This window comes from Micromys minutus, assembly GCF_963924665.1.
Source record: "Micromys minutus genome assembly, chromosome: 1".
Classification (NCBI taxonomy): domain Eukaryota; kingdom Metazoa; phylum Chordata; class Mammalia; order Rodentia; family Muridae; genus Micromys; species Micromys minutus.
In genome coordinates, this window is record NC_137969.1 from 141,205,533 (window position 1) to 141,229,343 (window position 23,811).

The window sequence follows — 23,811 nt, forward strand, 5'->3', positions numbered from 1 at the left end:
TTTAGTTGTGGGTCTTCCCTTCAGCACTTACCTATGTAAATAGCCTTAGAAACATTTTGAATTAATTCATTGCTGACTTTATTTAAAGAAGTTTTATTTTAGACAGCCATTACTCTAGCGTTAAAATTACTTTTACATTAGAAACTTTAAAATTAGTAAGATATTGATTTCACGTAATGGTAAAATTTAATGTAATCAGCAGAGAATAGTAAGAAATTATAGCCTTAACACATTTTCTCCACTAGTACCATCTGATCAACCTTTTATGGTTAACATTCTATTAACACCAGAATATTAATACATTACACACTAGTTGTTTTACAGCAATATTGTTCAGGTTGCTCTTTTATGACTCCTCTCATTTCCCTTCAGTTTTTTCATTAAATTACGTTAGCATTCTTTGGCTGTCTTTCTCATCAGTTTCCTTGTGTCAAGAATGCTATATATTGAATGAAATCATACAGTTCTTTATTCATTTAACTTTAAGTATTAATTTTTCACTGAACATTAGTTCCTGAAGACGAGTCTAGAGTGTTGTGAATTCATGTCTCTTGATAGTTCAAAAATGAGTATTTATCTTAATCAGAAATGGTTGATTCCAGAAGGAGCAAAATGAGCCTGATGTGATCCAAAAGCCAATCAAAAAGAAGGGAGATTACAGAAATTAATTTATTGTACGGAGTTTTTCTCTCAGGAGTGATGCTAAATGGACATAAACAAGACAATAGCTTAGTAACATGGAGCATTTTGAACAAATCTCAACCTGTTCCTTAATAAGTTTCACAGTGGTGTCAATATATAAAATGAAGGATGAAATAATTAGATCTCTTATTTCCTTGATTTAAACCCTGTAAAATATGTGCTATTGATTCCTTCATTAAAATTTAATATTTCTAAATTAGGCATAATGGAAAATGAGATATTCTTACATAATGAATTTAAATAATTTGGCAATATAAAGACATAATATTTTCAAATATAAAATAACAGCAGATGTAGTTGAATTAGAGTTAATGAAATGTAATATTCCTCTAGGGGATAACCTAGACCATATGCAGATAGGAAACTATTAGTAACTCAAAGTAAAAATATATTGTGTTAAAAGCTTCTTAAAATTGCACTTTTGATATCAGAATGTAAAAAAGGAAAATACTATATGAACCTTTCTATACAAAAGGTAATTAGAAGAGAATTATTACCTGATTTTTGTATATTTGAAGACCATGAGTTTTAGCATATACAGAAAAATAATATATAACATTTTCTTTCACTGAACCATGAATGTGCTTTTACTATAACTTTAGTGCCCACTAAGGAGACTGGCGAGATGCAAACGCTCCCTAGATCTCTGATTTAAACTTTAGTGTTGACTCTTCCATTTTCTTGACATAATCTTCTTCAAATTTCTCATACTGGGCTACAGTGAACTGATTCTTCCAATCGCCTGAAATGCCTGTAAAAAACATAATGCAAAAGCATTTGGGGTTACTATTAAATATCTAATAGAAGTTTGATTTCCCAGATTGAGTGTGTAACAAATTGGTTTTGAACTTCTGCTATGCCTCATTATTATATTCTTCAATTCCAACCATATCTAATTGCTAGACCTACTTCTTAACCTTCCAATTTCTATAGATTTTACAAATATCTTATGTTAAAAATAATAATTCCTAAGTATCTTAAAGAAATTCCACTAGTTGATACACTGCCTGATCATCTCAATACCAATACTTGGGCTGTAAGACCCTTGGTAGCAAAGAATAAAGGAGACTTCTCAATTGAAAGCTTTGGTTCAGAGGGTCAAATGATGACTTAGGAGGAAAAAAAAAACATAAAACAAGATAGAAAATTACTGGTGTGAATGTAATTAAGCATATTTGTTTACTATATTTACTGAGCTTTCCATATATTTAAAACACCACAAATCCTTATAGAAGGATAGAAGGAATAGTTGCTTAAATTATAGTTTTCACAGAATATTTCACAGTGACATAGAAGTCACAATTAAAAACCTAGTTTTTCATGTCAACTGGAAACATTTGATCCAGAAAATTCCTTGGATTTGAAGGGAGATGCTTCCAGCTAAACTGTAGATCATCTAAACACCAATAGCTGTTTCCTATCTGTACCAATCAACATGTCTTCTAATGCTTGTTTCCTGAGAAACAAAAGAACCATACTTTGAGACTCTGTAGTCACACTTACCCATAATTCCTTAACTGAGAGAATTTGTTTAAAAATCTAGAAAATCTTATGAATCATGTTTGTTTGTTTGTTTACTTGTGTTTATAGACCCTCACCCAAACTTCTAAATCTCAGGAAGTTTTCTAAACTTTACCACATTCTTCTGTACAATTAGAAAATGCCTCATTTCTACTCATTTGGTGTTACGTGACTGTTTCCTCAATCTGTAACTCTGCACTTAGGGTTGGGATGGTGAAAGCGTGTATATTTGCCTGATCTCATGTCAACATGTCGCAGCTGTGTGCCCTGCTTTTGGCTTTGGCTTTTAAAAGAGCATATACAAAAAGCTGAGACAGGAAAAGGAAAAACTGCAGGATCACAGTGACCACACCTATCAGCACATCACTTAAATAAAAAAAATCTTGTGATTAAATTATTGACTTAAAAATTCTTATGAATAAGATATTGACTTCTCAGAGTTGTGAGGTTTAATAGAAATGTTGGTTAATATAGATGTATTATTACATGTTTACTTAACTATCATGTAACTATATATTTGTCTGTCATTTATCTATTACCTATGTATTTATAACCTATCTATATATCTATTGTTCATATGGCATCTATCATTTATCTATCTGTTTATTGATCTATTTCTGTTCTCTACTCATAGACACAGATGCATATAAACATATACACAAAATTTTATATTTACTTTACACAAAATAGTAATATTAAGTTAAATGTGGAGGACATACTGACAATAACAAAATTTCAGAGTTAATAATTTCACTCATCAGATAACTTCATTTCAGTAGATCCCCAATACAGTCATTTTAACTTAAGGAAGATGAAACATATTTAGATAATTCAGAAAAATGAAGAGCATTCTTGGATACAGCAATGATATCAAGACTTATTATTGCACAGGACATTGAACAAACTTTTTCATTTTCAATCTCTCATTACATCTCACAGATATGATGTACAATAAAATAGATTTATTTTTCTAAGGCTTTTGTTATCTACTTTTTAGTTTCCTTTTCTTAAGCATTCTTAAATGCTTCTAATTTCTTCCAATTTCACACTGCTCTGATTATCTATACCTTCCACGATATGACCTGAAACTATACAGAAATAATTTGTACTTTTCTCACCCTTTCTCATGAAAGGCGACACAGAGTGGTCCATCTCCTCTTTCATCATGGTAGTGTAATTTGCACTAGGATTATTCTTCATCACATTGAAAGAGCTGTGGTAGAGGATTTTATTTACAGTTTCTTCTGGCATGTCTATTTCTAGAAACTTCAATAACTTTTGAATTTCACACTTTGGATTCTGAAATGGAAAAGAGAAAAAGGATTATTTCAGTTAGATTTAGTCACAAAGAAAGGAAAGCACTTACTAAGGTTCTCTTTAAGCTTAACTAGTGAGAGAGGTATTTGGGGGATTTATGCAAAGTGATTTCTTTGGTCATTCAATGCACTAACCCTGAGCTAAAAGCAAGAGTAGATTTTATTTTATGACATTCCAAAAAAAAAAAAAAAAAACCTGATTGGGTCGATTCTCAATATTAATATTTAAAATATAATAAAATCTCAGGATAATTGATAGTAATGAAATAAATTGCTATTTTAGGTAAGGAATATCTGCAAACATCTCGTTTTTATTTTTAAGATGTTTTTTTGCTTTTTGTTTTTTAAACTTTATTTTAAAAAACAAAGATAAAAAAAATTTTAAACATTTTTGCATAAATGTATACAAATACAATTGTGTCAGTGCTTGGCTTTTTTTTTCTTTTTTTTAAGGTTTGATACTCTGCATTAAGGTCTTACTATTTACAATGAGCAAAATGTACATGTAAAACAGGGTGTAACCCGGAATTAGTCAACGTGTTCTTGGTGTGTAAGGATTGAGCATGATGTTTTGTTTTTTTTGTTTTTTTTTTTTGTTTGTTTTCTTTTCTTTTCTTTTTTTCTTGAACTTCACATAGTCTGTGAGTTGTTTCTGGGGCAGTCTGAGCCTCTGGGGTTAGCATCCCACTATCACTGACTGCATATTATGTCTGTTCTTTTGTGACTGGATTATGTCACTCAGGATGATATTCTCTAGATGCAACCATTTTCTTAAGAATTTGGTTAAGTCATTGTTTCTGATGGCTGTCATTTTTTTTAAAATATAACACCAACTATAGATTATATAACTCAAGAATATTCTAGCAGTCAGTCAAAAACAGTCTATAATCTCTACATATACTTAATACATATATACATATATACACATACATACATATTAAGAATATGAAAATGAAGTGATGTAAGAGAGCTGTTCCAAGTCATTTCTATGTCAAGTCATTCAGATGCAAATGAAGGGGAAATCATGATGGATAAGGGAGAGATGATTAAGTTTAGAACGAAAATATTTGAGGTGGATCTAACGGTACAGAGAGTCTTTAATTGCAAAGGAATTCTGTACCTTCTCTGCCAACTATGTAAATTGTGTGTCTTTATTTATGAGATCTCTTTACCAAGAGATCCCTCTTTGATTTATTTTTTTTCTTTTAATTAAAATTTTTAGGATATATTGATTGTTTTTTGTCTCCACATATGTTGTCATGAATGAAATGAGCTAATGGTTTTAATGGCTGACTACTATTATATTCAGCATGTAAAATATATTATCTCATTTGTTTGTTGATGGACACTCACAACGATTTTTTATTTTGACTTTATAATAAAGATTATTTGCAGATTTTAAGAAAAAATTATCCTCCATATTTTAGGGAACTAAAACTCATTTTCTTGACAACCTCTTAGCAAACTAGGTAAGTGAGTTTCCATGTAAATTAATATATGAACACATAAAGACTCATATGTAGGACTCCTCATTTCCTAAAAGCTCATTTCCTAAAAGTAACTTTGGCACTATGTAATCATCGTGACTACTATAAACTCAACTTACTCTATAGGAGCAGCTATAAATTTGAGTATGCAGAAAAGGAACATGTGGAAAATGAGGTGATTTCCATAGAAACAGAACCAGATTCTGAAACCAGAGATGGTTTATTCTTTGTAAAGGATTTGGTAAAAGTCTAAGAAACAAGATCAGCTGAGTCAAGCCAACCAAAAACTTAGGGCTGATCAACTATAATTTCAGTTTTGCTTGCTAGACATTGTTTTTGAGAGTCAACATGCCTCATGAAATTTAGTTGGTATGTACTTCAATAGTCAAGTAGTGGTAATCTGAAAAGAAATACAAAGTTTTGTTTTTTAATGTATACATTAATGTATACATCATGAGAAAAAATGTTACAGAAAGAACCCAGCTGGATAGACATAAAAGGATTAAATAAAAATAGACTCTAGCAATATCTCAATAATTTTATATTTTAGAAGCTAATAAGCTATTTGAACACATAAGTGGAACCACACAAAATTTTTCAGATATTATTATTATTATTATTTTACTTAATTGAATAATCAATAGTAACAGGGTAGGTTTGAATTACTTCATATTGCATGACAGGACCAGAGCTAAAAGTAAATTAACTAAGCTTATAGATTAAGAAGAAAAGAAAAAATAGACAAACAAATTAAATTATAGGTTTAAAAAATATATTGAATTATCTACTTACTTCTTTCATATCTTCATAAAACAAGTAAAGGATCCGGTATTCTTTTCTTTTCTCCCACCAGCCCTTCACATGATCATACCAGGAACCAAAGCTCACTAAAGTTAAAGATAAGATGTAAAATTAAAAACTATTTTCATGAAGTAGGTATAGCTAAGTGTGTCTTCATGTCATAATTATCTGTTCATGTACAGAAATTCCTATAGTTCAAAAAAAGCAGGTTATAGAAGTAAGCATACATGGACTAAGCATTTTTCATAGAATTTGAAATCTACTTTAAAAAGTAAAAGTTATCTTGTTACAAGGTAAATCATGTAAGCTATATACGGCAATGTCTACACTTCATACCTGATAATTAAACTGTAGTTAAATGATAGGTCAGAACAGTAAGAAAAATGAGTTTCTGATCATGACAAATTTCCTTATGGTAAAGGAGTTAATCTAAGATGGACAGACTAATATAGAAGGCCATGGCAAGAACAACCACGCACAGTGAGCCCTGCAAAGTTATAGGAAAAATGCTATACAACAGTCACTGCACTTTCTCCTGTGATTTGAGGATTCTAAAAAAGCAAAAACATATATTTCTGTCATTTGAGCCTCTCATCATGATAATTTGTTATTGACCCCTTCGAAAATGAATATAACATTTGATAAATATAACTAAGACCACATAAGTAAGGCTGCAGGGTCTGACTATTTTAAAAAATAAGAGATACGTTGGAGTCATGAATAAATAAGATGACATAAATGGGAAGTCACAACAAGAATGGGGAGAGCAGCGTACATTTTTCTTAAGGGAAGCCTTCAGGCTTTTATAACGACAATGGCATTGATACCGCAAGCACATATAAGCTAAAGCAGTGACGGGTAACAAATCTGTGCTATATGTCACCTACACAATTTGTTTCCAAGAAGAGGTTTATATTGGGATTGATATGTCTATTGAGATATTTTCCTACATTTGCTATCATTAGATAGAAAAAGAGACTGTCTGTTAAAGAACTGTCACTAAAGAGATTTGGATGCTAAAGTATAGAATCCAAGTAATATGCACACAATTAAAATAGTACAACATAGGCATTGAGATTGAAAGTAGTTAAATAAATTTCCAGCAGCCATTCATAACTTACAAAGTGTTGAAACACAGAACTAGAGACCATATGAGCCATAAATTACCCAAAAGTCTCCTCAAAGACAAAAAGAACAACTTTTATTTCTCTTTCCACTCCCCAGTGTATTATTAGTACATGGCTTGATAAAAATTAATTTTATAATAAACATAAGATTAGTATTTTAAACTTTATGTTGCCTTGAAAAAGCCCAATTAGTAATAAAATCATGATTAAAGGAACACTTGGACCCACCTTTCCCAGCCATGAATTTCTCAAGAAACTCTTCCCAGGTGCCAGGCTCTGGGTGCATTTTTGCCATCTGGTAGAAATAATAGTAAGAAACAGCCACATCTTTGGCATTCCTTGCCACATAGATCATCTGTATGGGTGAATGAAAGGTTGGCATTTATTTTTATAATTTAATGGTTTTTAACTATTGCTTACACAACAGTCCTTTTATTTGTTCTTTATAGTTCCAATCATGATATTTGTGCACATATGCCCAACACAAAAACATCCACCTACAACCTGTCTGGCCTACAAGATATGCTGGGTTAATGGTTGCCCAGAACTTGTAGGACAGGCCAACCAGTGTTTCTTGCCACATCATGGGAGGGAGCCTGTGCTCTACAATGCATGGATGGCCAGGATCCTGAGACTAGGTAGCTCAGAGACCTAGGATAGAACCAAACACCACTGACAAAAGGAAAAACTAAGCAATAAAATGACATTCTGTTATAGCTATAGATTGGCACCTTGTCTAGTCATTATCAGAGAAGTTTCATCTGGCAGCAGATGGGAGCAAATTCAGAAACTCATATCCCGACATTATACAGAGAGAGGAGAGAGAGAGAGAGAGAGAGAGAGAGAGAGAGAGAGAGAGAGAGAGAGAGAGAGAGAGAGAGAGAGAGGAGAGAATGAGAATCTGTCAGGGTATTCCTGAGGAAATTGTTTGTAGCATTCATTTACTGAAATACCTTGAGCCTAGCACTCTTCACATGCATGGAGTAAATATGAAGACTCCTAGGAGATTAAGTGCAGAAAGAGACCTTTAGGCAGCTATGATTAGATTTTCCTTCTCTTCCAACGGATAAACAAAGTGAGAACTTTCACACTCTCAAGTCACAGATAGTAGCTTGTTTAAGTTTGGAACTTGACAAGGGTAGAAATGGAGTGGACTGAAATAAGTTTGGAAGGGATGTGGTCATAGGCTCATACAGGATGAATACTGTAGCTTATAAATTTTAGTATACATATTGAACCCTGTAAGCATTATCAGCTATTACTTATCCCAATTTCAATAAACTGTGGTAGTAAGTCCCAAACCATCTAGCAACATCATCTATATCCTTCTTGTAAGATGTTTGACTTGTTTTATAATAGAGAGGATGCTTTGAGGATGTCTCAAAAACTCCTAAAAATAAACCATTCTCTCTCTTAGGCTCTTGTTGATATGTGTCTCTGTGTCTCTGTGACTCTCTCTCTGTATCTCTCTGTCTCTATCTCTCTGTTTCTCTCTCTCTCTATCTCTGTGTGTGTGTGTGTGTGAAGATATAAAAGTATTCAATAAGCCACATTAAAGGCACTAATCTAATTATTCAGCAAGAAAGTACAAAATAGACCCCTGCATAGCCATCAGTGTGAATCAAAAGGTTTTACCTATTTCATGTTAATGAAGGGATGAAGTAATTTAGTTACCATTGTTCTTCATCCGTTTAAATACTTCCAATGCTATTTTAAAATATCTATTATTCAAATGAGTAAGAACATTAGGTTTTAACGATTCCATCTCTGAATATGTACCCAGGAGAAAATGTGCATATATACACTAAAAGACATATGCTATGCAAAGCAAAACTATTTCTATTGCTGACAGTTAGCAGGAACTCAACCAAATATCAACAGTACTCTTTGTCAGTAAACTCTTAAGGAGTCACACATTTTTGATGCTGTATCTTATTGGTCCTCACACTTTAATCTAAAATAAATTTAAATTTGCTTTCATCAAATTTTAGACTTTGAGCTTCATTTCCATAATTTATGTTTTAAATGATCAGAATAGAATCTGAGACTTGTGTATCTAAAAAAAAAAAGAAAGAAAGAAAAGAAAAAGAAAAAAGAAAAAAAGAACAAAAACCAAAATGACTAGTTTGCCTATTTCTTGTAATGCACTGGAACAAAAAATTTAGACAGAGGAATAGATTTCACATAAGTATTGAGAAAAATGAAAATGAATTTCACAATAGTTCCAGTTTATAATTACAGGACAAAGAGGAAAGTTACTTAATTTGAGAACAAAAAGGCTTCTAATTAGAAGTTTGTTGGGCTTGAACTTTTGGGATGCTGACAATAAAGTACTTTGAGTTTCATACATATGGTCATTTCTTAAATATTTGTGAAGCACAATTCTAAATGTTTTGTTTGAAAAATTTATTAAAATAAAATCACAAATGTATAAATGTATATAATTATAAATTATTTACAGTTAATAAAATGTTTACAAATTATGCTGGATTGCTTATAGACTACTAATCTGCAAATATATGCAATTATGAATATTAATTTATAACTGATTAATTTATAAAATTATATATAAATTTCAATTCATATAAATTTCAATCAATCTGTTCTAGTATTATGCAACTATCAATTCTTTAAAAGCAGTTGAAGGAGATGTGAATAATTACAAATGAGAGACAATCTGACAGTGACTCAGACATAATATACTGTTGTGCATTGTTCTGCAGCCCTTTGTATTTTGATGTTAATTCCACTTCCTCAAGTAGGGCTGCCTAGTCAAGTACTCAAGTGACTTCATCAGAACCTTGTTCCCATTTTAATTTGTAAAATAGAGGGGAGAGCATGTGATTGGGCAGGGGAAGGGAAGGTGGAGGTAGAGAGGGTCAGAGGAGGAGGAGGAGAAGGACACAGAAAAGAGATCAAGATGGAGCATGAGAAGGATGAGCTGGAGGTGGCGCCACTGGTCACTCAATTATGATCACATGATCACTTACGCATTCAAAGTTAGATAATTCCCCTTCTTCCCTTGTTACAAAAAACCTGGCAAAGGTTCTTGGTCATTATTTTTCTGTCTCGGATCGGACTTCTAAATGACGGTTCATAGAAATGGAGATGGGGACACCCACGTATCTCAAAGTCTTTAACCCAGAAATGTTTCTGTCCAAAGGAAGAACAGGGTCAAAAAAAGTGGAACAGAGACTGAAAAAAGGGTCAACCAGGGATTTCCCCACTTCGGGATCCATCATGACTGCAGATACCAAACCCAACACTTTTGCTGTGGTCAAGAGGTGTTCGCTGACAGGAACCTAGTGCGGTGGTTCCTAAGAAAATCCCAGCAGCAACTGACCAATGCAGATGTGAATACTTGGAGCCAACCATCTGACTGAGCTCAGGGACCACAGTGGGGGAACTGGCAGAAGGACTGGAGGAGAGGAGGGGGATTGTAACCACAATGGAAAAACAACATAGGCTGTCCTGACCACTCAGTTCTCCCAGAGTCTAGAACACCGACCAAGGAGTGTACCTGGAAGATCCATGGCTCCAGTACATATGTAGCAGAGGATAGCCTTGCCTGACAGTAGCAGGAGGGGAGACCCTTGGTCCCATGAAGGCTTGATACCTTAGGGGGGATGCTGGAGTGTGGAGCAGGAGAGTGAAGGTGGGTGTGGTAGCACTCAGACAGGCATAGAGTAGGAAGGAGGGCAGATGGGGGATGGGAGGCTGATGGAAGTGTAACTGGGAACTGGGATGTTATTTAAGATGTAAATGAGTGGAATAATTAATAAAAATAATTTAAAAATGAAATGTAGCTGGGAGGTTTTAATCCTCTTATATTGGGAAACCTTGAGGCTGCTTTGGTATTCTGTATTTGCTTTAAAGATTGATTTGCATATCCTGAATTTAAAACATAAAATATAGGGCTTGTGGGGAGCCATGGCTTTGTGCTTGGCTGAGCTGCCTTGAGAGGCATGCATGCATCATAGATTTTTCAGGTTAGAGTTCCTGGCTCCTGAAACACAGTGTTCCTTCAAGTTTGTGACTTGTTCTCACTCAGGCAGGGAAGTATTCAGGCCAGTTTGTTCCTCTGTCTGTCCCCTTAGTAGTCAAGGAAGCATGAAGACTTGGCAGGGAACTTGGTCTTTGGCATGAATCCTGTGCACCCTGTGTAGCTTGCAGATTTCACTGGATCCTGGTGACGATAACTACATTGATCCTGTAATTTTCCATCGTATTCTGTTTCTGATGAAGGGATAAAAAAATCTGATTGTTCTCAAAGAAATTGTCACAGGCTCTGTTGTGCTGTGGCTCCTCCAACCTGACCTGATTTAAATCCTTGTGGTCATATCAGGAGACCTTGGCCTTGGACACACAATGTCCGGGGAATTTTCTTCATCCTTTTATTGTATTTACAATATGAAAGGACTGCATGAAAATATTTTACATTCTTCTTTGATCTGGCGTGTATGTGTGTGTTTAAATTTGTGTGTGTTGGGGTGTGTTTGTGTATGGTGTGTGTGTGTGTGTGTGTGTGTGTGTGTGTGTGTGTGTGTGTGTGTAGAAAAACAGTTAAAGGAGTAAAGCCAAGAATTTGATGGACAAAAAGAAAGAGAATATGGGTGGAATTAATGGGAGGACATGGAAGGTGGAAATGTTATAATTATATACATATATAAAAAATTTCCAAATGAATGGAAGGAATGAGAAGACAAAGAACGATTATTTTCACTTGCTACCTTGCAGTCATTCTTCCAAAATGAGGATGGAAGCAGCTGAGCAGGTAGATGTGTCTTCACTAGTCGAGGAGACTGCATGTTATTCAGCATCTCAACACCTACACACACAATATAAATCGATTAGATGTTTACATTGACACGGCTCATTTCCAACTCAACCTACAATCTTCTAATCATTAACGGCTTAATAAAATTCTTTTTTTTTTCTTTTTCTTACTTCTACTCTGTTGGCTAAATGGACCAACAGCTTCACATCTTCTTAAAATCTCTGAGAATACAAACTGTTAAAAGCTATGGCTAAATGAGCTCTTTCATGCTTTGTAAATGTGATGGTATAATGGTCTTCATGTCTGTCTGAAAAACATTCCTTCTTTCTGATACAAAAATGGAACAGAAAATGCAACTTTGAGCCAGTCTCCAGGTTTCCTCTTTATTCTTTTATCTCATGTACAATAAAAAAAGGTTGGATGAAAGTACTTCAGATTTCTCTTCTATCTTTCTCATGTTCAAATTCTATGATGGAATTATGACATACTATCCATTTCTACTTTTTAAGACCTTACAAAATGCAAAGAAGTGTATCCCCATTTTATAATGTATAATCTTTTTCAGTTTTTTATTTTTTTTATTGGATAGTTTATGTATTTACCTTTCAATGTTATCCCCTTTCACAGTTCTCCCTCTTCCATTCCCCCTCCCTCTGCTTCTATGAGGATGCTTTCCTTCCCAGCCACCCACTTCTTCCTCACCATCCTGGAATTATTTTACACTGGGGAAATGACCCTTCACAAGACTAAGAGCTTCTTTTCCTATGGATGTCAGACAATGCCACCCTCTGCTACATATGCAGCTGGAGACATGGGTACCCCCCATGCGTACATTTTGGATGGTTTAGTTTCTGGGAGCTTAAAAGGGTCTGATTGGTTGATATTGTTGTTCTTCCTATAGGGTTGCAAACCCCTTAAGCTCCTTGAGTTCTTTATCTAGCTTCTCCTTTGGGGTCCCTGTGCTCAGTCTGATGGTTAGCTGCAAGCATTTTAATCTTTATCAGTGTGGCTCTGGCAAAGTCTCTGAGGAGACATCCATATCAGGCTCCTGTCAGCAAGTACTTCTTGGCATCAGCAATGTGTGTGTGTGTGTGTGTGTGTGTGTGTGTGTGTGTGTGTGTGTGAGAGAGAGAGAGAGAGAGAGAGAGAGAGAGAGAGACCTGTAATATGACATGAAAATTAAACAATAGGCTTTCATATATTAAATAATTTGTGGTTGATCAAGATGTAAATGTTAATTTTAAGTAAATGGGGCCTAATGAAATTCTAATGTCTCCTCTAGACACTTAAGAATTTCATAGTGATTGATCTTTCTGTATTATTGTTGTTCCTGGCCCCTTTACACACACTAAAACACAGGTGTATTTATTTCAATAGTAAAAATGAGTATTCTGAGAAAATACCATTTGTTATTCCAGGAATTATAAGCTCCATGAAGGGCACTCTTCTGTAGATTGCATCCCGCTTACATTTCTCTGCATCCCCTTTGTTATAAATCAAATCCAGTATTTCACTGATCCAAGTTGTTCCTAAGAGGGAAATGAGAAAAATAAGTATCTTGTTGAAAATAACATGAGAAAATCAAGAGATGCAGAGGTCTTTTGTAATATCTGAAACAAACAAACAAGAGGTATATTATTTTTCACATCCTTTATCATACTTCAAAAATCATTTTATTTAAATGAAAATATTCTAAAATACATTTGAGTTAGACCCCAGGTTGAATGGGCAGATGGAATAGCCAACTTTGATGAAATTATCAGCTCATGTATTTCCTATAAATATAAAAACACCATTAGCACTCAGACTTGAAGGGAATATCAAATAAAGATGATCAAAATAAAATGAAGGTGTGAAGAGAGAGCACAAAAAACTTTAGCCTGTAATGATCAGGATGTCTCAGTACAGTGATTCACTCTGACAAGTATGACACTATTTCTCACCAGTCCTTCACAAAAGTACATAAAATAATGTGACAACATTGTATACATGTGTATATCAAAAGCAAATGTGGTTTGATTATCAAGTGAGTGAAGCATTTCTGTTGAAAAAATATAATAAATCAGAAAATTAACTTTTTAGTTGTTCTCATAAGGGTAACAGAAACACTGAAATATACTACTCAATCAATGTTGTGCCGTTTTAATGAATGAAATGTATTTGTGTACACTTTTCAGTGGTTTCCAGACACTAGAAATGATAAATATACATGGCAGTATTAGAACTAAATTCAATGATTTGTTTGCTAATTAGGAAAATTAATTGAAATGAAAGTAAATGAGAGAAGAAAATGGCCCAAACTACCTTGATGTTTTATATTAAAGAGTCATATAGTAAATTTACTTAATTCCTAAGACTTTGTAATCATATGCTGACTGTTTAATCCTGGCAGATCAGAATATCCTAAATTCCAGTTTAGCTGTTTTTTCCAGTAAGAAATTAAGTAGAAATATAGAGAAAAGTTGATATTGGGGCATTTATTAGTTAGGAAGTTTGACTGATTGTGGGTTCAAGTACATTCCTAGGATACTTCCTGGCATTTCGGAAGTGAACGCACAGCCATATAATCTAAGGCAGCATTGCCCTGGAAAGACACAAGACTTCTTTAACCTGTTAGAAAATTCAGCTTAGGCTTCACAAATATCTGTAGGCAAAAAGGTTGGTAAGTATGGGTTATTGTCTAACTATTTTTCGTGAATAAATTAAAAGTTCTTACCAGGATCCAGGGACACAGGCCTGGAGATACTGTGCTGTGAGTAACCAAAGTGCACAGAGGGCTAGGCTGAGCACACAGAAAACACAGCCCTCTGGTTCAGTGGAGCTGGACTGCTGGCATAGGGGATCAAGATTCACCCAAAAAGCCCTGGCTCAAAGTCTAGACACACAGATCCACAGTAAGGAACAAGACCTTGTCAGTGGGAGCCGAGTTTGCCCAGGAAAGGCAGTGGTTGAAGTTCAACTCTACAGACCCTCTTACAACTGGACCAGAGAGAAGTCTGACACATAGAACCAGGGAGAGCACATCAGGAGTCCCAAGAGAGCGGAAAGTACTTTGCTATCAGGAAAAGTGTCTGTTGTGGCCTAGAGAAAGAGCCAGGTCCCTGCCAGTAGTACTGAGGGCCTGTGGGCACAGGGCTGAGCTACCAGAAAAGCACCACAAGAGCTCCCACATCTGAGCCCATAAAGACAAAGCTGAGTTACTGCTACCAGAACTCACTGTTTATCCAATAAAAGCTGAACACTTTTTAAAACCGGTTTTCTTGCTGAACCCACGGGCCCTCAGGTCCATGGGAGAGACAGCTACTAATCACTGACAAGATCACATATAATCACAGACAACAAGATGGCAAGAAGAATATGAAAGAATTTAAGCAATGGAAACCAAGAAAACTTGGCAACATCAGAACCAAGCTCTCCCATCACAGCAAGCAGTAGATTGCCAAACACTCCAATAAAAGAAGACTCAGACATGAAATCATACCTCAAGATGATGATGGAGATCATTGAGAAGAGCGTGAATAACTCCATTAAATAAGTACCGGGGGACAATCATAAACAAATAAAAGCTTTTAAAGAGGAAACATAAAAAACACTCAAAGAACTCAAAGAACTACAGGAAAGCAAAACCAAAGAGATTAAGGAATTGAAAATGGAAATACAAACAATAAAGAAAACACAAAAAAAGACAACCCTGGAGATGGAAAACCTAAAAATGAAATCAGAAGTCACAGATGCAAGCATCTCCAACAGACTACAAGAGATTGAAGAGAGACTCTCAGGGGCCGATGACAACATTGAAAACATAGACAAAACATTTAGAGAAGATGCAAAAACCAAAAAGCTCCTAACCTTAAATGTCCAGGAAATACAGGACACAACCAGAAGACCAAACCTAAGGATAATAGGAATAGAAGAGGGCAAAGAATATCAACTAAGAGGCACAGTAAATATTTTCAACAAAGTCATAGAAAAAAACTTTCCTACCCTTAAGAATGAGATAACCATGAACATAAAAGAAGCCTACAGAACTCCAAATAGAGTGGACCAGAAAAAAAAATTTTCCTGACACTTCATAGTCAAAACGCCAAGTGTTCAAAACAAAGAAAGAATACTAAAAGCAGTAAGGGAAAAAGGTCATGTAACATATAAAGGCAGACCAATCAGAATTACACCCGACTTCTCAACAGAGACTATGAATGCTAGAAGATCCTGGAAACGCACCATACAGACCCTTAAAGAACACAAATGTTAGCCCAGGATAGTATATTCAGCAGATATAGATAGAGAGACCAACATATTCCAGGACAAAACTAAATTTACACAATACCTAAACACAAATCCAGCCCTACAAAGAATAATAGAAGAAAAACCCAACACAAGGAGAATAACTACATCATAGAGAAAAAAAAGAAAATAACTGAGCAAGAAAACCAAAAGTAGACACACTGACATAATTATACCTCTAACAGCAAAAATAGCAGGAAACAGCAACCACTCTTCCTTAATATCTGTCAACATAAATGGACAATTCCCCAATAAAGAGACATAGGCTATCAGACTGGATGCATAAACAAAATCCAGCATTTTGCTGCATACAGGAAACTCAGAGACAAAGACAGACATTATATCAGAGTAAAACGCTAGGAAAAAAAAAAAAAATCGAAGCCAATGGCCCGAAAAAACAAGCTGGAGTAGCCATTCTAATACTGAATAAAGTAGATTTTCAACTAAATGCTATCAAAAAAGATGATGAAGGACACTTTTTACTCATTATAGGGAAAATTTATCAGTAGGAACTCTCAATCCTTAACATATACACTCCCAAAACAAGAGCACCCATATTCATAAAAGAAACCCTACTAAAGATAAAAAAACTACATTGTACCCCACACAAAAATAGTGGGAGACTTAGACACCCTACTCTCATCAATGGACAGATCATGGAAGCAGAAACTGAGCAGGACACAGTGAAACTAGCAGAGGTTATGAACTAATTGGGATTAATAGACATCTACAGAACATTTCACCCTAAAAGAAAAGAGTATACCTGCATCTCAGTACCTCACAGCACCTTTTCTAAAACTGACCATATACTCTGTCACAAAACAAGCCTCAAAAGATATAAGAAATACTCCAATGCATCCTATCAGATCACCATGAACTAGGGCAGGTCTTTAATAACAACAAAGAAAACATAAATCCCATATACACATGAAAACTGAACAATGCTCTACTAAATAATGGTATGGTCAAAGAAGAAATAAAGAAAGAAATTAAGGATTTTCTAGAATTTAATGAAAATGAAAGCACAACATACCCAAACCTATGGGATGCAACGAAAGCAATACTAAGAGGAAAACTCGTAGCTCCAAGTGCTTCCAAAAACAAACGGGAGAGAGTATACACTAGCAACTTGAGAGCACAGTTGAAAGCTCTAGAACAAAAGGAAGCAGATATATCCAAGAGTAACAGATGGCAAGAAATAATCGAACTCAGAGCAGATATTGACCAAATAGAAACAAAAAGAACCATTCAAAGAATCAGCAAAACCAAGAGCTGGTTCTTGGAGAAAATTAACAAGATTGATAAACCCTTAGCCAGACTATCTGCAGGGCAACAGAGGGTAGCCAAATTACCAAAATCAGAAATTAAAGTGGAGACATAAAAACTGAAACTGAGGAAATTCAAGAAATCATCAGATCCTACTACAAAAGCCTATACTTAACAAAACTAGAAAATCTGTAGGAAATGAATGAATTGCACCACAGATACCAGATACTAAAGTTAAACCAGGAACCAATAAAACATCTAAATAATCCTATAACAGCTAAAGAAATAGAAGCAGTCATCAAAAGCCTCCCAACCAAAAACAAGCTCAGGACCAGATAGATTCAGTGCAGAATTCTATTAGACATTAATTGACAACATAATACCAATACTCTACAAAATACAACACAGAGTCAGATGGAACACTACCCAATTTTTCAAGGCCACAATAACTCTCATTCTTAAACCACACAAAGATCCTACAAGGAAAGAGAACTTCAGACAATTCTCCCTTATGAACATTGATGCAAAAACGCTCAACAAAATCCTTGCAAACTGAATCCAAGAACACATCAAAATGATCATTCACCATGATCAAGTAGGCTGCATCCCTGGGATGCAGGAATGGAATAGTATACAGTAATCTACCATATAAAAAAACTGAAAGAAAAAAACCACATGGTCATCTCACTAGTTGCTGAGTAAGCATTTGACAAAATTCAGCACCCCTTCATGTTCAAAGTCTTGGAAAGAAGAGGAATCTAAGGCCCATACCTAAACATAATAAAAGCAATATACAGCAAACCAATAGTCAACATCAAACTTAAATGTGGGAAACTTGAAGCAATCCCACTAAAATTAGGGACTGGACGAGGCTGTTCACTCTCCCCCAACCTATTCAACATAGTATTGAAAGTGCTGGCAGGAGCAATTAGACAGCAAAAGCAAATCAAAGGGATAAAAATTGGAAAAGAAGAAGTAAAAATATCACTATTTTCAGATGACATGATAGTATATTTAAGTGACCCCAAAAATTTGACCAGAGAACTTTACAGCTGGTAAACAACTTCAGCAAAGTGGCTAGATATAAAATTAAGTAAAAAAAAAAAAAAAAATCAGTAGCCTTTCTCTACTCAAAGGACAAACATGCAGACAAAGAAATTAGGAAAAAGATACCCTTCATAATAGTCAGAAACAATAAGAAATACCTTGGTGTGACTACAACTAAGCAAGTGAAGGAACTGAATGACAAGAGCTTCAAATCTCTGAAGAAGGAAATTAAGGGAGATTTTAGCAGATGAAATGATCTCCCATGCTCAATGTTTGGAAGAATCAACATTGTAAAAATGGCCATCTTACCAAAAGCAATCTACAGATTCAATATAATCCCATCAAAATTCCAACTCAATTATTCAGAGAGCTGGAAAGAGAAATTTTCAAATTCATCTGGAATAACAAAAGACCTAGTATATCATAATCCATCCTCAACAACAAGAAAACATCCGCAGGAATCTCCATCACTGACCTCAAGATATGTTACAATGGAATTGTGTTAAAAACTACATGGTACCAGTACAGAAATAGGCATATTGTTCAACGGAACAAAATAGAAGATCCAGAATTGAACCCTCACACATATGGTCACTGGATTTTTCACAGAGGAGCTGTAAACATTCAATGGAAAAAAAATGGACTTTTCAACAAATGGTGTTGGTACAACTGGCACTCAGCCTGCAGAAGAATGAAAATAGACCTTATTTCTTATCTTCTTGTACAAAGCTCAAGTGCAAGTGGATCAAAGATCTCCACATTAAACCAGGTACACTGAAACTATAATAAGAAAAAGTAGGGAAAACCTTAGAACACATACGCACAGGAGAAAATTTCCTGAACAGAACACCAACAACTCATGCTCTAAGGTCAAAGATCTCCAAATGGGACTTAATAATATTTCAAAGTTTCTTTTTTTTTAAAAAAAAATTATTTTAAAAAACAAAGTATTGAGTTGTGTCTTTGTCTCTTTCTTCTTTTAGTGTTTTTCTTATGAGTTTTCTTGTTTTTATGAGGATGTAGTTCCCCTCATTTTATTGAGTTTTCTACCTATAATTCGTTGTAGTGCTGGGTTTGTGGTCAGAAATTGTGTAAATTTAGATTTGTCTTGAAATATCTTCATCTCTCCATCTATGGTGATTGATAGTTTTGCTGGTTATAGCAGCTTGGGCTGGCACTTGTGCTCTCTTAGGGTCTGCATAATGTCTGTCCAGGCTCTTCTAGCTTTCATAGTCTCTGTTGAGAGATTGAGTGTGATTCTAATTGGTCTGCCTTTATATGTTGCCTGACATTTTTCCCTTACTGCTTTTAGTACTCTTTCTTTGCTTTGGGCGCTTGATGTTTTTACTATTCTGTGTCGGGAGGTATTTCTCTTCTGGTCCAACCTATTTGGAGTTCTGAAGGCTTCTTTTATGCTCATGTTAATCTCATTCTTGAGGGTAGGGAAGTTTTCTTCTATGATTTTGCTGAAGATATTTACTGTGCCCCTTAGTTGATACTCTTCTCCCTCTTCTATTCCTATTATCCTTAGGTTTGGTCTTCTCATTGTGTCTTGGATTTCCTGGACATTTTGGGTTGGGAGCTTTTGTTTTTTCATCTTCTCTGGCTGTTTTGTCTATGTTTGCAATGTTGTCTTCTGCCCCCGAGATTCTCTCTTCCATCTCTTGTAATCTATTGGAAATGCTTGCTTCTGTGACTCCTGATTTTTTTTTTTTGGTGTTCTGACTCTAGGGTTATCTCTTTTAGCATTTTCTTTATTGTATCAATTTCTATTTTAATTTCCCTCTTCCATTACTTTATTTCTTTGGTTCTGTTTTCCTCTCATTCTTTGAGTTCTTTGAGTGTTTTTCTTGTTTCTTCTTTAAAAGCTTCTTAATCTTTTTGCTTTTTCTCCCTTTCTTGTTTAAGTAACTCTATCAGCATCTTGAGGCATGATTTCAGGTCTGTGTCTTCTTTTTCTGGAGTGTTTGGAGTTCCGGTGTTTGCTGTTATGGGAGAGCTGGGCTCTGGTGTTGCTAGATTGTCTTGGTTCCCTTGGGATATACTCTTTCTCTTTCCTCTTGCCATTTTGTTGTCAGTGATATGTTCTTACCTTTCCCTTGTATCTGGTCTGTGTCCCTGGTACTCCACTGGTCCAGGTGTCAGATGGGCCGAGCCCTGTTTTATGCCTCAGTGTAGTCGGGTGTGAGCAGAAGTTCCAACGTTCTGTTTTTGTTTGCTGGATCAGGCACAGCAGGGCAGGGCAAGGCAGGGGGTGCACTTTCCTTGTGTACTCCACAGAGATCTTTCTGCTCCCCTGCGGTCTAGGTCTCCCACTCACCAGTTGCTCAGCCTCTATGAGCCGCCGTTCTGCCTGGCAGGTAGGCCAGGCTCTGCTCTGCGTCCGGAAGTCGCCTCCGGGTGGGAACAGAAGTTCTAATTTCCTGTTCCCAATCACTGGATTGGGCAGGGCGGGGCAAAGCAAGGTACGGTGTGCACTCTCCGTGTGCACTCCGCAGAGATCTCTCTGCTCCCCTGCAGTCTTGGTCTCCCACTTACCAGTTGCTCAGCCTCTATGAGCCCCCGTTCTGCCTGGCAGGTAGGCCAGGCTCTGCTCTGCGTCCGGAAGTCGCCAGTTGCTCAGCCTCTATGAGCCACCTTTCTGCCTGACAGGTAGGCCAGGCTCTGCTCTGAGTCTGGAAGTCGCCTCTGGGTGGAAACAGAAGTTCTAATTTTCTGTTCCCAATAGCAGTTGCTCAGCCTCTATGAGCCGCCGTTCCGCCTGGCAGGTAGGCCAGGCTCTGCTCTGCTTCTGGAAGTCGCCTCTGGGTGGAAACAGAAGTTCTAATTTTCTGTTCCCAATCGCAGTTGCCCAGCCTCTATGAGCCGCCATTCTGCCTGGCAGGTAGCCAGGCTCCGCTGGTAGCAATAATAGCAAGAAACAGCAACCACTATTCCTTGATATCTATTAAAGTCTCAAACCCCTAATAAAGAGACATAGGCTATCAGACTGGATACATAAACAAAATCCAGCATTTTGCTGCATACAGGAAACTCATCTCAGAGACAAAGACAGACACTATCTCAGAGTAAAGGGTAGGGAAAAAAACTTCCAAGCAAACAGATCCAAGAAGCAAGCTGAAGTGCCTATTCTAATATTGAATGAAATAAATTTTCAACCAAAAGTTATCAAAAAAGTTAAGGAAGGACACTTTTTACTCATTATGGGGAAATCTCTCAGGAGAAACTCTCAATCCTTAACATATATGCTCCAAATACAAAAGCACCAACATTCATAAAAGAAACCCAACCAAAGCTAAAAAAAATACATTTCACCCCACACAATAATAGTAGGAGACTTTAATACCCCACTCCCTCCTAATATCCAAGGTATACAAAGAACTCAAGAAGTTAGACACCAGAGAATCAAACAACCCTATTTTAAAAATGGGGTACAGAACTAAACTAAAAGTTCTTAATTGAGGAACATCAAATGGCAGAGAAGCATCTAAGGAAGTGCTGGACATCATTAGCCATCTGGGAAATGCAAATCAAAACAACCCTGAAATTCTACCTCATACCAGTCTGAATGTCTACAATCAAAATTCAGATGACAGGAGATGCTGACAAGGATGCAGAGAAAGAGAAACACTCCTCCACTTTTGGTGGGTTTGTAAACTGGTACAACCACTCTGGAAATCAGTCTGGCAGTTCCTCAGAAAATGGGATATAGTACTACCTGAGGGCCTAGTTATTCTACTCCTGGGCATATACACCAGAGATGTTCCAACATACAACAAAGACACATGCACCACAATGTTCATAGCAGCCCTATTTATAATATCCAGAAGCTGGAAAGAACCTAGATGTCTTTCAGTATATTATTTGATACAAAAATTATGGTATATTTACACAATGAAGTACTACTCAGCTTTGAAAACATGACTTTATGAAATTCTTAAGAAAATGGATGCAACCTGAGAATATCATCCTGAGTGAGTTAACTCAGTCACAAAACAACAGACTTAATATGCAGTCACTGATAACTGAATACTAACCCCAGAAAACAACTAAGTGTATAGTACCCTCTCAGGGAGTGGTACACCTGAACCTTAAATCATTAATAATCCAAGAGCTAAGAATATAGCCTTGTGGCAATTTTTGGTATTTAAATGTCATTATGCTTAATCTATACTCACAAAAAAACTGTTTCCATGTTACATTCTGTCCTATGTGTACTTTATGCTTATGGGAACTTGTGGGATTTCAATGCATGCTATCAAATCTCTAAAAGAATTAAATACTGACAAAAATATTCATATAGTGTTATGCCAAAATGCTTTTAAAATCTGTATATGCATCCTCTTCTTTTTAAAATAAATTTGTAAGAGAGAGAAAAAATAACAGGAAAATTTTTCTTACCAGATTTGGGATAGGTGGTGATCAAAAGGTCATCAGGTCGGGCTTCAAATGACTCTATTTGGGACCATTGCTCAGCAGTGCTCCAAAAGAGGGGGATACCTTGAACATCCACTAGCTCCCTCCTGAAGACACTCAGCTTGTTATCCATTTGAGGAGACTAGATTTTAAGAAATGGTATCATCAATCAACTTTAAAATGTTACTAATTGATTAGTACTAATACTTCTCATACTCTAGAAACATGAACTCAGATTAGATGTATTATCATCAAAGAAGAAAATAAATTGAATGAACAAATAACCATTTATTTTCATCCACATCATTCACGTATAACATATTACCATACCCATTTGTATATCAATGGCATATGCTAAAGTAAATATTTTCAAATGTACAGTAATGTTACTACAAATTGAAGTTAAGAAATGACTGTTAAAATCAGAGCTGTCTGTCCATTCCAAGTCTCAGAATGGCATAGTCCTCTTTGATTGTGTTATATAATATAATTTCTTATCCCTTAGAAATCAGACACTGATTTATTTAGGAATGAGAAACGCAGTGTCTCCTACTCCGATATAGTTAGATGTCACCCAATGAGGCAAGTGAAACAAAATGTAAGCAACTTGTGAATCTTGGAAAAGGCAGTGCAGGGGTCTCCTGCAATACTTCAGTAAGGGCGAAATTTAGGTTAAAGATAGAAATACTGCATAAATTCTAGAAAGGATGTAGAGACAAGAGATCCTTATACACTGTTGGCAGGAAAATAAAGTGGTGCAGTTTATAGAATCATAAAGTAACTGTGGAGTTTCCTCCAACAATAAAAATTGAACTCTGACTCAGTTACATAAAAACAAAACAACAACAACAACAAAAGACAGCCTAAATTACATTAACAATGACCTTCCTTTAAACTTTAAGGTAAATTGATAAATTATTTAAATTATACATGGTAGGCATCAAATTAAGAAAAGATGCAAATGTGGGGTGTGAACAAGATTTAGCAGGGAAAATGGAGATTATAAGCAAGACACCAATGACATGTCAAATGCACGGGGAAAGGCTCACAGGCCCCATTCCTACAAA

The 23,811-nt window shown here is 35.7% G+C and overlaps 1 protein-coding gene across 1 annotated transcript; it reads right to left on the reverse strand.

Annotated features, from left to right (window-relative positions):
• Nucleotides 1-1,340: 1,340 nt before the first annotated feature.
• LOC308422534 (sulfotransferase 1 family member D1) lies at nt 1,341-22,877 on the reverse strand (the record flags this gene model as incomplete). Its single annotated transcript, XM_080919172.1, has 7 exons — nt 1,341-1,453; nt 3,342-3,522; nt 5,819-5,913; nt 7,183-7,309; nt 11,685-11,782; nt 13,135-13,260; nt 22,730-22,877. 7 exons carry the CDS (start codon nt 22,875-22,877, stop codon nt 1,341-1,343), a joined length of 888 nt encoding a protein of 295 aa, XP_080775298.1.
• Between the last annotated feature and the right edge of the window lie 934 nt (nt 22,878-23,811).